Raw genomic sequence first — 15,267 nt, forward strand, 5'->3', positions numbered from 1 at the left:
CTTTTTACCAACCGTTTGGTAAGCTCTAATATCAATTGATAAAGACAGAAACACAAACAATAGATCAATAGCAAGAGAAACATATTAATGACTAAAATAGGATAGAACATAAGAGTCTTAATTTGTAGTTTCATTGCTAAAGAAAAAACTCTATTATGGTCTGTCTTTTTAAAGGGCTCACAACTTTTTAAATAAATTCATAAACCATCCTAAACAAATTAAGAAACCTAGAAATAAATATAAAAATAAAATTATCAATCTTGATTTTTTAAATTAAATAAAAAAACAAAATAAAATCATCATAAAAGAAAGTATTTTCTTGAACTAAATAATATAATATTTTCACTGTGTTACAAATGATGCTTGCCTTAGACAAGCAACATTAAATTGAAACCAATTAGTACATCAGCTTGATTTAAACTTTGCTGAACAAACTCAAATGAAACAAATCTGCATTTCTGCATTCATTCTCAACTTAACCACCATTTCCTTCAAAAAGAAAGAAGCCAAATTTATGAAGAAAAATATTTACAAGTTGCAAGTTAAGTATATCTTTTGTTTGTTTTTGTGTTTTAAAAATGCTTTTAGAAAAAATAATTAGTTTTTTTCTTCAAACTATTTTTTTATGTTTTTATATTGTTTTGATATGTTAATATAAAAAATAAATTTAAAAAATAAAAAAATTACTTCAATATATTTTCAAACAAAAAAACACTTTAAAAAACAATCCTCATCGTATTACTACACAATCTCTTACCTCTCCAAACAGCATACATGGATAAGAAGCGACATGGTTTGGACGGCAACATCAGTCCCCACTTTAGCAATCTCGAGCTCTAGTCTCTCGTATATATCCTATCATCATGATTGATAACTATAAATCGTAGAGAGAAGCAAAAAGATATAGGACCTCCTTCGTGGAAGGTCCCAAGGAAAAGCAAACAAAAGGTTAATCGTAACGCAAGGTTTAGTGGTTGGAGGAGGCCCATCTCCCCCCATGCTCTCAAGTGCGTTGCATCCTTCATTATGGCATACTCACTTTACTAATCAATCCCCTTTTTCACAGTTAATGAAACTTTCGGTGCGCTAGCGCTTTTCATTTTTATTCTTGTCCTTGTAAAAATTCAACATTCCCTGCCTCCCTCTAAAATAACTTTTATTCTTTTTTCTGCTCTGGCGTTCATTTAGCACAAGTTTTATTAAGCTGAAAGCCTCGTATCATATGGTGGTAATATACTAATTCATGAGCATAACGAAGCTAACAGCTCTCTCTACATGAAGGGGTGGCTTTGGAGTGTATGCGGGCGCTAGCCAAAATAGTACCGGGTAATATCTGGCAAGGGCACACGAAGTCGCAAGTTGTGGGTATGATTGGTTCATGAAACAGGGCTCGTGGGTTTCAACTTTACTAGTCATCTTCCTCTAGCAAGTTTTTAAATAAGTTAGGCAAGCATTAGAAAAGTAAAGGCTAAGAAAGAAACTCACTTGTGGCCCCATTTCAAAGGGCAGCAAAAAGGAGTGTTAGAAAAATGAACAGACTGATGGTAAAGAAAGATACTAATAAAAAAAAAGGCAATAATAATAGCACATGAAAGCTGTCAATTCTCTTCCCTCCTTTCTCTTAAAACCTTCCATGCATAGAGCCCATACCAAGAAAAAAAAACATATATAGTTCATCAACCTCAAGATCTACAGAAAAGAACTGAACAAGGAAGGAGAAACTGAGTTATTGGTTCAAGTTAACCACAGAAAAAAAAAAAAACATAATGAAAGGAAGAGAAATCAGGAGAGCTCCATCAGCAGATCTGTTAGTGTGTTTTCCTTCTAGAGCCCATCTAACGCTAATGCCCAAACCCGTTTGCAGTCCTGCAAGGCCCTCAGAAACCAGCAAACCCCGCCAGAACCGACATCACCACCAACAGCAACGCCACCACCACTTGAAGAAATCCAGCACCAGGGGTGTTGGCATCCGAGCAAGTCCTCTCTTATGGGCCAAAGCCAAGCAAATGGGATCAGAGGTATCAGAACCAACATCACCAAAAGTAACGTGTGCTGGGCAGATCAAAGTCAGGCACAAGGAAAGTTCCTGCAAGAACTGGCAATCAGTCATGGAAGAGATTGAAAAAATTCACAACAGCAGGAAACACACCAAAAAATCAACTTGGATTGACTCACTTGGATTCAAGAAAGATATAATGCATTTCTTGACATGTTTAAGAAACATAAGATTCGATTTTCGATGCTTTGGTTCATTTCCGGCTCATTCAGATATCACCAGTGATGATGACGAAGTTGATGAAGAGTACGAGGGATATCAAGAAAACCATGTTGGTGTCGAGCGAAGAAGTGACAATGAGGATTCAAGAACCATATTTTCTAAATGGTTCATGATGCTGCAAGAGAATCAGAATAGCACTACTGGTCTCTTCAAAGAAGAAATTAAACAGAAACAGAGGTCTTGCAATGATGAGTCTGTAGCTGCACCCTCTGTTCCACCACCTAATGCTCTCCTGCTTATGAGGTGTAGGTCTGCTCCGGCAAAGAGTTGGCAGGAAGAAGAAGAAGAAGAAAAAGAAGAAGAAGAAGAAGAAGAAGAAGACAGGAAGGAAGAAGAGAAGAAAGGAAAGAATTTAAAGGCTTTAATGGAGGAAGAGAAAAGAAATAGTAAAAAAGAGAACTTGGTGGTGATGAGTTATGATACTGATTTCAATAAACTTTCAACTGATATAGCAAAGGAAACATGGGTTGTTGGTGGAATGAGAGATCCATTATCAAGAAGTAGAAGTTGGAAGAGATGATCATGAACCTGGTGATCCCGCTACATTTTCCATTTTACGAAGTCCCTGCCAAGTAATTACTCTCTCTCTGTTCAATAATTAGTTTTTATACCGTATTTCTTTTTCCTTTCAGAGTTGTTGTGTGGGATTTGGAAATCAAATCCCGATCACCATTACTAGTTCTATTATTGATAAGATTTGAAGTATTGATACATTTGTACAGCTTTTCTATCCTTTCCCTGGAAATTAAGAATTTGGCTGCCATGTATATCTTGTACTGTAATTTTGCCTACCTTACTCAATTCAGAATCTGATCAGTGTAAAGCTTTTATTTTCTATTACTACTATTTTCTCAGTTTCTTTTTCTATTTTATTTTTTGAGCTTCTATTACCAGTGCTTTCTTGAGCTGCATGGAGGATGACGATAGTTGAATCTACAAACTTCATATCATTTATGTTATTACATAGTGCTTGCTCGTGTGCTGCGTAGACTAGAGACAATTGAAGTGTCACATGCAATTTGATCCAGGCTCCCTGTCTCTCACAAGTTCGTTTGCAGATTCATTTTTCAAAAAATGAGCTTACGGTTTGGCTTGGAGGAGAATAAGAATCTTGAGCAAAATTTTCATCCAAATAAAAAAGAATTTCAGTAAAATTCCACCGGAAGTTCAAATGTTGGACAGGGGAACTGATGGAGTGCTTGGTTCGCCCTTGACATTACAAAAGAATTGTCAAATTCAGTCCATGTCAAAAAAAAAAAAAAAAGCATTCTGTCATTAAAATGTAGATTTTCAAATTTAACCATGGATATCCATAAACACGGGACTGAACTCGAGACCTTGCTAAATTCAATTCCATTTTTTGGCTACTGATATACCCCCAAGAAGTAACAGGAGGCAGTTAAGAAATTTAGAAGCAACTGGTCATAGAAAAGCTTTCTGAAGCAATAATTTGTCAGAAAAGCAACAGCTTGTTTTTCTGTGTGTGCCCAACAAGATAAATGCACACTGTAAATTCACATGCTCTTTAGCATGGCCGCCAGGATTATGCAAAACTGAGAATCTGAGATCTAATATCTGTCATCCTACTTAGTACTTAGGTTGTCGAGATTTTAAAATTATACCGATATGGTGACTGCAGTTGATGTCTTTTCAGTTGTGAGGATAGTCTATCCTCACTGTAGAGAAAGAAACGGTCATAAGGGAGAATGCTTGCTGTCCTAATAATTTTGTCTCAAGACATGCTGAAACAGCCTAGTATAAAAAATGACCAATTATAATGCCCTTATACATGTGACAAAATTTATTATGCAAGTCCCTTCACAGTAGTGAGAATATTTTGTGGGAATTTATCCACAGTATTAATTATCATTAACAAAACCTAATTTTATTTGGAAAAATACTTAGGCCATGTTTGTTTCTAGGAATTCATTTTCCGGGAAACCACTTTCCAAACTTTCCTGTGTTTGTTTGCCATTAGGAAAGTTGGTCAACGGAAAACACTTTCCGGTCAACGGAAAACACTTTCTGGTCAACGGAAACACTTTTCGGTCAACGGAAAATACTTTCCAGTCAAAGAAAAATTTGGTTTGATTTCTAGGAAAATGTTTTTCCTTTTGGCTGTGTTTGTTTTCTGGAAAATGGTTTCCGGGAAACCACTTTCCAAACTTTCCTGTGTTTGTTTGCTATTGGAAAAGTTGGTCAACGGAAAACACTTTCCAGTCAAAGGAAAATTTGGCTTGGTTTTCAGGAAAGTGTTTTCCTGAAAAATTTGGACGGAAAACACTTTCCTGAAGTTGTGAAAAATTTAGAAATGTCATTATTTGCTGATTATATCAAATTTGATCCTCAAACTTTTGATTGCTATATATAATTTGTTTTGAATATTTATTTTTCAATTTCATCTCTTAAAATTTAATTTTTATATTAATTTTGGTCCTTACTTTTATAATTGCTATTTGCTTTTTTCTTATCATTTTTTTATTGAAATTTTTTATCTATCAAATTTGGTCCTCATTCTTTTGATTTTTACTTATTTTATTTGAAATAATTTATGAAATGTTTATTATTATTATTTTAATTTCTTCACCTTTTATTTTTTTTTATTTTTTAGATTTGATCTCTATTATTTTGATTATTATTTATTTTATTTGAGATAATTTATGAAATTATATTTTTTTTCAATTTCATTCTCATTCAACTTTTTAATTTGTAAGAGTTGTTCCTCATTATTTTAATAAACTTGAAAAAATAAAACATTAATAAGTTATTTTCCAGCTCATTTTCCATAACATAACCAAACACTGGAAAGTGTTTTCCAACTTATTTTCCATTACACTACCAAACATCGGAAAATACTTTCCCGGAATTCACTTTCCCCGGAATTCACTTTCCAAAAGGAAACTACTTTCTTCCAAACAAACGGGGCCTTAGAGTAATTGTTACTATTCACCATAACAATGTAATCATTGTATTATCCCTCTACTAAAAAGACTTAACACTTACTTTCAAGAGCATTAAAATCTTTTTATATAGTCCATTTATCATTTTCAAATTAATCAAAAATAAATATATTATTTTTCATCTTAATTGTACAGTGAAACGATCAAAATATTATTGAAAGTAAAAAATTTAAGCGTAACATTAAAAGGTATTTTTGCATTTTTACAATGATTTTTTCACTATTATAATGTTAGCTAAGGGGTGATTTAATATTTGATTAAATATAAAAATAATAAACAATTAAAATGCACAATGAAACAATCAAAATGTTTTTAAAATAAAAAAAAAATTAAACTTGAGATAAAGGAGCTTTTAATCTATTCATAATGGGCTTTTGTAGTTATAATGTCGGCTCAGATGTAACTTTTATTTGGCTAAAAAAGAAGAGTATGCGTGTACGACACCATAATATTAAGGAGTTTAAAAAAATATTGAATCAAAACAGTGATGCAGAAAAATTGAGTATTATAGTAGATGAATTTATAATGATGAGAGGTTGATTTGTGATAAAATAAAGAGAGAAAATCTGTTGTTTCTTGCAGAGAAAAAAAAAAGAGAGAAAAAAAAGAATTACTTATGAATTCATAATTTAAATATTATGGACAAATTTTTTCCCGAGGTAATATATAAAAAGAAAAAGCAAAAGATAGGTAACACAATTAAAGATTAACTGTGTGAGCTAGACAGCTAGAAAAAAAAGATAACGAACAGTTTGTGAAATTATTAAAACAGCAAAGTTGGTGCTTATTAGCAGCAATTCTTGAATAATAATTAAAAGTCCAGATACTTGTAGAAAATGGTAGGTAATCTTGGTCCACATGAAAGACAATATAGCCTATATATAAAGCACATATTTTAAAAAGTGATCACTCGCTAATCACATATTATATTCCTAGATTAACTATGCAACCCTAATATAATTAATACTCTAAAGAAAATTCGTGCACCATTATTGCTAGTAAAATTGATATCTATACCTTTAAAGTTAAATAAATGTCACTCGACAATTGTTAGAAATGGCATTCTAATATATGCTCTCGATGGCATTTTCTGTAAAATTAATTATTTTATGCTTTCAGATACTTTAATATTTTAATATCAAAATAAAAAAAATATATTATTTTAATATATTTCTAAATAAAAACTACTACCAATTTTTAAAAAAAAACGGTTATTAAAACCATCACCGTAGTTTGTGTAAGAATGTGGTTGGCCTTACAGGCTTATTATGAATTACTGGTGATGAATAAGCACGAGAGGGCTTCGGTTGCCATTGATCGATTGTAACTCAGCACCCAGTGAGGCCCGTCCTTAAGGTAGGAAATGGGAATGCACTGGATTAGAGCCCATTAAAACTAAGGACGTTTTGAAGGCAATCTACATTTCTTCAAACATATAAAAGACCAACCACATTTTACAATGCACAGATCAAATAATGCAATTGATCACTAAGGGGAATTGCAATAATCCTCCTGTATCTCATGAAATTACAAACCATCCTGTGGTTTGATTCATATTTGGACACCACACGATGTTGTTTTGGAGCACACTTCCTCATTAATGGTTAATGAAGAGCGCAGTGGACAATAACATTTTACTTCAGTATAATAACTACTATGATTGCTTAAGTATTTTTTATTATTAATATGGGTGTCCGGATCAGTTTGCACGTACCTCGACTAATCTCACAGGCCCTGAAATTAACAACCATTTAAGCTTTCAGTAGCCCTGATATTTATGAGACTTGAATCGGTGATCTTTAGGGAGCAAACCTAGAGCTTAATTAGTAAAGTACACCCCTCAGAGTTAAGTATTACCCAACGAATCAATCTGATAACTTCTCTTGGATCTCTATTAAATTTTAAATTAAACTATGTAAAATTGATTTGGTAGAACTGGTGGGATCACGTGCCACCCAATTAACTAATTCAAAACCCGGATTGATTTTAAAAAAATATTTTTCAAGAGGACATCATCTTAACTTTCTATTTTTTTTAAAAAAAAATATTGAGATAATAATATTTTGGATTGATTTGAGTTAACAGGTCGAACTCATTAACTAAATCATGGACCCAATTAAGTCTAATAACTTTATTTTAAAAATATATATTTTTTATTTAATTATGCATATAATAAAAATAAGCATTCACGTGAAAATACAATGAATGAAATTATGGAGGTGAAGAATATTTTTATGGTTAAAAACACCTTTTCTAATTCATGTAATATTCTTGTTTTAATATTAAAACAATATTTTATAAGCAACATAATTTAATGAATAAAATATAAAAATCTAATTTTCTTATTCAAGCATTTCATTTTTATTTTGACAAAAAACCTTTTTTTTTTACAAGCATTGTTTTCAAGCAAAACTTATTATGATCAAGAAAGCAATTTTTCAATAAAAAACAAAAACTAAGAAACCATTAATTGATCATTTTTAGACACCAATATGAAAAGGTGTGAGAACAATAAATTGGAGAAAATAATATATAAGTTTAAAATAAAAAAATTAAGAAAATAGATTTTTCATTCTTATTCAACATCAATGAGAAAATTATTTTTAAAATTTTTCATTTCAGGTTAATTCATAATTATTCATAAAATAATTAATAATATCATCATAAAAAAGACTAATCATCTTAAAAAAATGACATAATTGTTTATTAATAGCATGTTTTTCTTGAATAAAAGATAGTGATAATTAATATAAAGGTCTTTTAAGATTTTCAATCATTTAAAATAAATAGAAAAACTACATATGTTCAATTTAAACTCTATTATCTTATTATTGCTTATCTTTATTGTTTTTACAAAAGGATGTTTCTTTAATAAGAAGAATTATTTTTCAAATGAAAACTTACCATGATTTTAAAAATAAGTTTTTAATAAAGAATTTTAGAATAACGTATCATATTTTATATGTAATTAAAGGTAAAAAAATAATTAATGTAATAAAATGATGTCAAAAAACTATTAAGTTAAGTATGCATAATAAAATATTCACGAGTATATTTTTAATTATTTGTGTATTATGTATATAATAATTAAAAAAAAACAACTTGTTAACATTCTCATAAAACATATAATATTATTTAAGAACTATGATAAAATTGAATAATAATTTAAATATATATTAAATATTTTATTTACCATGCATTTAAATCAAGATCTAAAAATATTTGAAAAAGATACAATAAAAAAAAGTAAAAGGCCATTACCTAGGAGTTTGAGCCCACTCATCTAGCCTAACTAAAGAAAAGGCTTGGCATACATGGGTTTGCAAGGTGACCTATATACTTGACTTTTTTTATTTATATTTTAAATGTTTAAAGATAAATAACATATCGTTCTTTATTTTATTTTTTTTATTTTTGAAAATAACAAAAAAGATGATATATCGTTTATAATAGCAAATGACATGTTGTTTGTTAGTTTTCAAATTTAGCCCACCAAAAAGATAGTTAGGAAATCAGGACTCATGCTTTTTTAACCCAAAAACCAAGTTTTAACCTAAAAATACCTAATAAACACCCTAAGAATCTAAATAAATTAATTTCTAAACCCAAAAAACCATAAATAAGTTACAAAAATAAAACAGTAAACCAAATATAAACTTCTTTCTTAACCCCATTTTACTTATTTATTTTCCAACTAGATGAAATCTTAAAAACACTTTAGCAACACTTTTCTCGTCAAAAGAAACTAATTGATACCAAAATAGGCTTTTGTATCAGTAGAATGTGACCACCCAAGCAGTTTCTCTTTTTTATTCTATGTTTTGATGAATTATTCTTTCCTTTTAAATTTAAGGGTCCAAAACGTAAAATAAATAAAGTTTAGAATTGAAATATAAAACCTTCAAATCATAGGGATCAAAAATAAAAAAAAATTTTAAAAAAATTAGGAACCAAAGTATACTTTTTCACACATCATGACCAATAAAAAAGTTAGGACAAAAATATGTTTTTTTATATGTTAAATTTGTTCACTATTGTTTCAATATTTTTAAGCAAATAAAATGAAATCTTATTATACAAAATCTAGCATCAATTAAAAACTAGGAATATTTTCAACATGAATATAATGTGAAATGATAAAAAAAAAAAAATTAGTAGGTAAAATGAATAATCTAATTTTTTTAAAAAATAAAAACTAACTCAGATGCACTTTGTCAATCCATATTGGGTGTCCGAGTCATGAGTAACAATAAAAGAAATAGCATTCTTCATTTAGTTTATGGTGTAATTATAAGGGTAAATATGTTGATTAATTCTTACATAAGTGAATATAAGTTTTCAATATATCCTTATGTTTTTAATTGTGTCTATTATATCATTGTGTATAATATAAAATTCTTCAATAAAATTCTTTTGTTAATTTTTCTGATTCAGATCAATGGAATTATGTTTTTTATTCTTAAAATGTCCATAAACTATATAAGAATATAATTTTAATTTAAAAAATAATATCTTTGTTAATTTTAATCTTGGAAATTTTTTAATTTTTTAATTCATTTTGAGTAGTCTTTCTACTATATCTTTATATAACTCACTGGTAATTTTAGAATGTATAATACAATTCTATCAATTTGATTAAAAAAACCTGATGAAAAGATACATAACAAATATAATTAAAAATATAAAGATATGCTAGAGACTTGATCAATTATATAATAATTACTACTCAGAGTTCTAGTTTTGAGTTTTGACAAGCTGTTGATGAAACAGTGGATACCGAGTACACCATAATATCAATCATAGGGAAATCTCTGTAATAATCAACAGAAATCATGTTCTTTCCATTAATAATCACCAAGCACAATATTTATAAAAATTCTTTTGTTTTTTTTAGTGAACAATCTTTTTAAACACTCTTGTTGGTAAAATCATCGGCTCTGCTTAACCAATCCACTGCAAAAATTCTTCACCTTTCTTTTTCAACAAATCATCAGCATACTGGATAGTTTGCTGATCCGGCAAAAAAAAAAAAAAAAACCTGGGGTGGGGAGAATAAAGGAGTGCACAAATCGTCCTTCGATCTTAGTTTAATCTATTTAAAGTTGTCAAAGAATTTAATTATCATCAAGCAATTCCACCACATTAGTTTAATCTGTGGTGCTGCAACAGTGATTCCTCATCTGATCTATTCTTTTTTATGTTCCTTGCTGGCAAAGTTGTAGACCAAACGCAACCAGCCCGCATTATTTCTCTGAATGAGTTTTCTTCCCTGTCTCCATGTCTACACTCGTGTCAAATTGTCTTCAACGGCTGTATAACTTGACTGATTTTTCTAATAATTCGTGGTTGTTGCCGGGAATTTCTTTAACCCTCGATCCGTTCTTGTATATCTTGAACGATGGCAAAAGTGTCACCCTCTCTGACTTTGCCAGGTAGGGATGGTCTTCAACCTCCACCTGAAACCATCAATGCAACGACGATCAATTATTATGACTTACTGTCCACTCTGACCTTTTGCTTCGAGCTGGGGATTCAACTCTGACATATAATTTCCTTTGAAAATATAGTACTGCTTAATTATGGTCGGTGTGGACTGCCAGAAATTGTCAGGGCAGTTCCCATAGTTATTAAAACTTGTTATTGTTGGATCTTACCGGGTTTTTCTTCTTTAAGTGGGTTTATTTATTTAGCAATGCAATGCTGTGCTTGCAGATAACAAACCTTGAGAAAGTTGACGGATGGGAATTTCTTGGAGACTTGCTCCATCAGCTGCAACACTGTTTGACCATTATATTTGCTACAAAAGAGCACCACAGACATCCCTGCCAATTCATGCACAAAGGTTTGTTGTCCTCGTCAAAAAAAAAAAAGCCCTATACGCACAAACACACACTCAAGATCCATAGCAGAAAAAGCTTTCGTTTTGGACTCACCAGGTGAAGTTACAAAGTGTCTAAAACGCTCATTGCTGGAAACAAACACCAAATTAGAACCAAATTTGAGGTCCTGGGTGTCTTCGCCACGTTGCTTTTTAAGTTGAACCTGTGCTTCAAACAAGGCCCGGCCCACTTCCTCATCTGCTGGACTTTCTCTTATCAACATCTCAAAATCTTGAATTGAAGCCTCCCATCTTCCCAGCTAATCAAGCAATAAATAAATAAATAAACTAATTACTTATCGGTCAGAAATTAGAGAAATGGCTTAAATTTTAACAGCCACGCCCATCGTGAAACACTTTAGTCGTTAGTGGTGCTAAAATTTACCTCGGCATTGCAATGAGCCCTTCTTAGCCTTGCCTTGCTATAATTGGGTTGCAAACTAAGAGCCGCAGTGCAGTCTTCTACAGCCTTTTCAAATTGGCCAAGCTTGGACCGACAGGCTGCTCGGTTGCATAGTAAAATTGAGTTGCAAGGGTCATGTTCGAGGCCTTCACTATATGCGATACATGCCTCGGTGAATTTTGACGCCTTGAATAACAAGTTACCACTCAATCTAGCAGATGCGACTGCTCTAGCACTCTTTAATACTGTGCTAGCCTCCCTGTTGCTGGGATCGAGTCGAGCAGCTTGCTGGGCTGCAGCCATAGCATCTTCAAACCTATTAACAACAACCAAGTTTGATTAAAATTGCTCGATTTTGGGATAAAAATCTGAGTTTTTGTAAATTCAGCAGCATTACAGAATAAGTTCGTCAAGGCAATCATTTTAGTATTCATTACAAAAATTAGCTCGTCTTCGAAACCAAAATACCATCATTTGCTAATTAATTTCGCTATTCGATGTTAATTAATTAAATAAAGTCCAAAGAGCACCTATCAAAAGAAAAAAAATGAAAAAGTAAACGAGAACAATATTCCCCTTTTGATGACATCTCTCTGGAAATTCTAGGAAAGGAGAAAGAGATGGCCCAAACGATCAACATTTTCATTGCTCAACATCTTTCTTTAGTGGAAATTCTGAGAATAAAGTGTTATTCTCCTGTTTCTTAAGTTATTGCTTGCGTAGAAACACATTTGACATCAGTAATTCAGGATACAAGAGCCTAACATACCAAATGAAATACTTTTACCAACCTGCCGGCAGCCATGTAAACCTGTGCCCCAATCACTAAGAGATAAGATGCGATAGTCAGGCCAAATAACTTGGCACAGGATTCAACAGAAAAATTCGGTCTCTTTTGGTAGGCCATGTAGGCTTCTTGGTGCCTGTGGAGCCTCAGTAGTGCCTCGGCTTGCATAGCGAAAACCTAAGTGTAAAACAGAAGTAACCTGCTTAAGAATAAGTTTAATAGCTACATGTAGTATATACAATTGTACTGGAACTATTGTCCTCTTCCATTGTATTAAAAGAAAAGAGAGGAGAAAAGAAGGTTCAAAATTGCTCACCTGTGGAGCTGAATCAGCACCAGAGGAAACTGTGTGCTCAGTCTCTTTCAGCAATCGAGACCATTCTTCTAGTTTTCGAGCTTCGATGCACCTGTTCAGGTTCTTTTGAAGAGCCTGAGCTTGAGCAAGGTCTTTGGAATCAGTAATGGGGCCTGACTGTTTGTAGTGACTCAGAGCCTTCTCTGTTTCTCCCAGTCTGCATGATGAATTTCACATTAATTATTATAGGACCTCTCTACCGTTCCAGTTTTATCATTCATAAATACATAAATAAAAGTTAATTACTATAGAATAAACAGCAAAAGCACACAAGTTTTAATTTATGAGCTCTGTTTAGTACACAAAACTCTCTATTGGCAGTCAAATATGGCATACCTGAAATATATTGTTGCCAAACGGTAATGGGCTCTTTGATAAGAAGGATCGAGTCTGATAGCTTCTTTGCACTCAACAACAGCTTCTATAAGACGGCCTAATCCTATCAAAGCAGCACTCCTATTGCTTCTATATGTTGCCTTTGCTGAATCAAGAGCAATTGCACGATCATAAAAAGCCAAGGCCTCTTCAAATCTTCCCTGGTTGTACCTTTCATTTCCTTTATTCTTTAAAACCTCAGGATCCATGCTAATTATCAGATCCTGTCCCTGCCGCAACTCATCACTAGGCTGCCTCACAATGTTGCCCATAACACCATTACTGCCAAGTTTACTATAGCCATTTCTGGGTCTAGGAGAGAAATTTACCTCTTGAAGGTTCTTGTTAAGGTAACCCACGGTCTTAATGGTAGCTTTAGGACTATTATTCCCTATAAAATCCCCATTTCTGGACTGTCTTAGGTTGCCCAAATTGCCTAACAACATTACATTGCCAGAAGTGGCTCGAACAAGAGCTTTGTTGTCATTGGACTTTCGATGATTAGCTATGACAGTTCTGCTAAGCTCTATGGAGTCACTGGTAGAGTCCCATTTTAGCTCAGCCTTGTCGGTTTGAAGTACTTTAACCCGTCCTGAGCTTGATGAGGATGATGTTGAGCTTCTTGCAGCATCTGAGGGTCTCCTACCTTCTTTCTTTTGATGAGAAGTCGAAGGCCTTGGAGGAACCAAACTATGCCGTTTTTTCCGTACTTTTGGTGAAGACTTGGGCAAATTGGAGGAATAAAGGATGACAGGCTCGGGTTTGTTTTGTTGCCTCTTTGAATTATGGATAGGAGGCTTCTTTGAATTACTATCAATACTGGGCAGGCTTATGATATTGGTGCTGCTCGCAGGAAGTGAATGCACTGAAGTCTTTGTCGGCCAGAAATGCCGGCGTAGGAAAGCTCCCCCTATCAGGCCACAGCCCAAATCATTCTCCATAGAGTACGTTGTGATTTCTGCCATGATTCACACCAGGTTTATATTGCCTCTCGAGATAATACTTTATGGACAGAGGAATTAAAATGTTTCTTAACAAAAAAAAATAAAAATTAATATAAGAATGTTAGAGTAAGCATGATGTTTCTGGGTTTGGAATTTTAATGAAAAGAAAGGTTAAAAATCCTTCGCCGGAATCAATTAAAAGAATTGATGTGGAAGAAATTGTCACAGAGAGAGAGAGCGAGAGAGAGAGAGAGAGAGAAGAAGGATGAATGGCTTGAATAGGAAGGATTCGAGGCAATAGGTCTCCTCCTTAGAAGGTATGTGTATATATTAAGTCCTAAACTCCAAGAGTGGCTTCTAAGAAACCACCTTTACATCTTTAGAGTATCCAAGCTGAGGCTTCAACTTAAAAAATGAAAAGAAAATAAAAAATGCATAGGCAGGAGGAACATATTTTGTTTCATATAGATTTGTATTTTAGTGTTAAAAGAATGCTTTGCCGAAATTTTTTTAATAGGGTAGACCCATATCCCATTTGATACAAAACAAATTCCTATTCAAGTATTGCAACTTCAAATTGGAATGCTAAAATGCAAAGAAGCAACCAGCTGGCCCCATGCATGTTCAATGAATGCAAAGGTTGCTTCATGTATCATGAATTTATCATGGCTAATATACGAACTTCAGCACATGGGATTTGCGATATAAAATTTTCTTCAATGAATCCTAAACATTTTATAAATTTTGTCAAAAGTTTGAGAATATATTTAAAGATTCCATTGAAATTATCGATGAAATGACATTTCCGTCAATGTTTTCATTTTTTTTTTTGCTGTTATAATCTTTAAACTAACAATTATCTTCTAAACATATAATAGTAACAAAAGCAACAACAAACATCTCCAAGCTAATAATTTGCTCACATTAAATCCACAACCACAACAAAAAACGCATATGTAATGATCAAAACAATGAGCTCAAATCCAAAAAATATACAATAAAATTATCACATAAATATAAGCATAATGCATTATAAAACACCAACAAATATCTTACACATGTCCAATTTCAAATATAAATATTTAATACATTTTAATCAGAATCCTACTCTTCATTTTTATCATCATGTCTAACTTCATCTTCTTCATTGAAATCAAGGTCAATCTCATCATCTTCATCTATTTCTATATATCTACTAGTACACAATATTATATTTGTTTCATCAACATCAACATCAACATCAACATCAACATCAACATCAACATTAACATCAACATCAACGTAAGT

At 32.3% G+C, this 15,267-nt stretch overlaps 2 protein-coding genes across 2 annotated transcripts; one reads left to right on the top strand and one right to left on the bottom strand.

Moving 5' to 3' along the window:
* Positions 1-1,524: 1,524 nt before the first annotated feature.
* LOC133693365 (uncharacterized) lies at positions 1,525-3,118 on the top strand. Its single transcript, XM_062114569.1, has one exon. The coding sequence runs from the start codon at positions 1,767-1,769 to the stop codon at positions 2,796-2,798; it is 1,032 nt and encodes a 343-aa protein (XP_061970553.1). The 5' UTR covers positions 1,525-1,766; the 3' UTR covers positions 2,799-3,118.
* Positions 3,119-10,052: 6,934 nt separating this feature from the next.
* LOC133693998 (TPR repeat-containing thioredoxin TTL1-like) lies at positions 10,053-14,321 on the bottom strand. Its single transcript, XM_062115396.1, has 7 exons — positions 12,998-14,321; positions 12,623-12,818; positions 12,311-12,483; positions 11,502-11,835; positions 11,172-11,376; positions 10,960-11,060; positions 10,053-10,694 (listed from the first exon to the last, which is right to left on the bottom strand). The coding sequence occupies exons 1-7, from the start codon at positions 13,999-14,001 to the stop codon at positions 10,542-10,544; spliced, it is 2,166 nt and encodes a 721-aa protein (XP_061971380.1). The 5' UTR covers positions 14,002-14,321; the 3' UTR covers positions 10,053-10,541.
* Between the last annotated feature and the right edge of the window lie 946 nt (positions 14,322-15,267).

This window comes from Populus nigra, chromosome 5 (genome assembly GCF_951802175.1).
Source record: "Populus nigra chromosome 5, ddPopNigr1.1, whole genome shotgun sequence".
Lineage (NCBI taxonomy): Eukaryota > Viridiplantae > Streptophyta > Magnoliopsida > Malpighiales > Salicaceae > Populus > Populus nigra.

What these genes read in the sequence shown, in the direction of transcription:
- LOC133693365 (XM_062114569.1), top strand. Translation starts at nt 1,767, where the DNA reads ATGAAAGGAAGAGAAATCAGGAGAGCTCCATCAGCAGATCTGTTAGTG.
- LOC133693998 (XM_062115396.1), bottom strand. Translation starts at nt 14,001, where the DNA reads ATGGCAGAAATCACAACGTACTCTATGGAGAATGATTTGGGCTGTGGC. An exon ending in ACACTTTGTAACTTCACCTG is followed by an intron (nt 11,061 to 11,171) that starts GTGAGTCCAAAA and finishes ATGAATTGGCAG; the next exon opens with GGATGTCTGTGGTGCTCTTT. An exon ending in CATCCGTCAACTTTCTCAAG is followed by an intron (nt 10,695 to 10,959) that starts GTTTGTTATCTG and finishes TGATGGTTTCAG; the next exon opens with GTGGAGGTTGAAGACCATCC.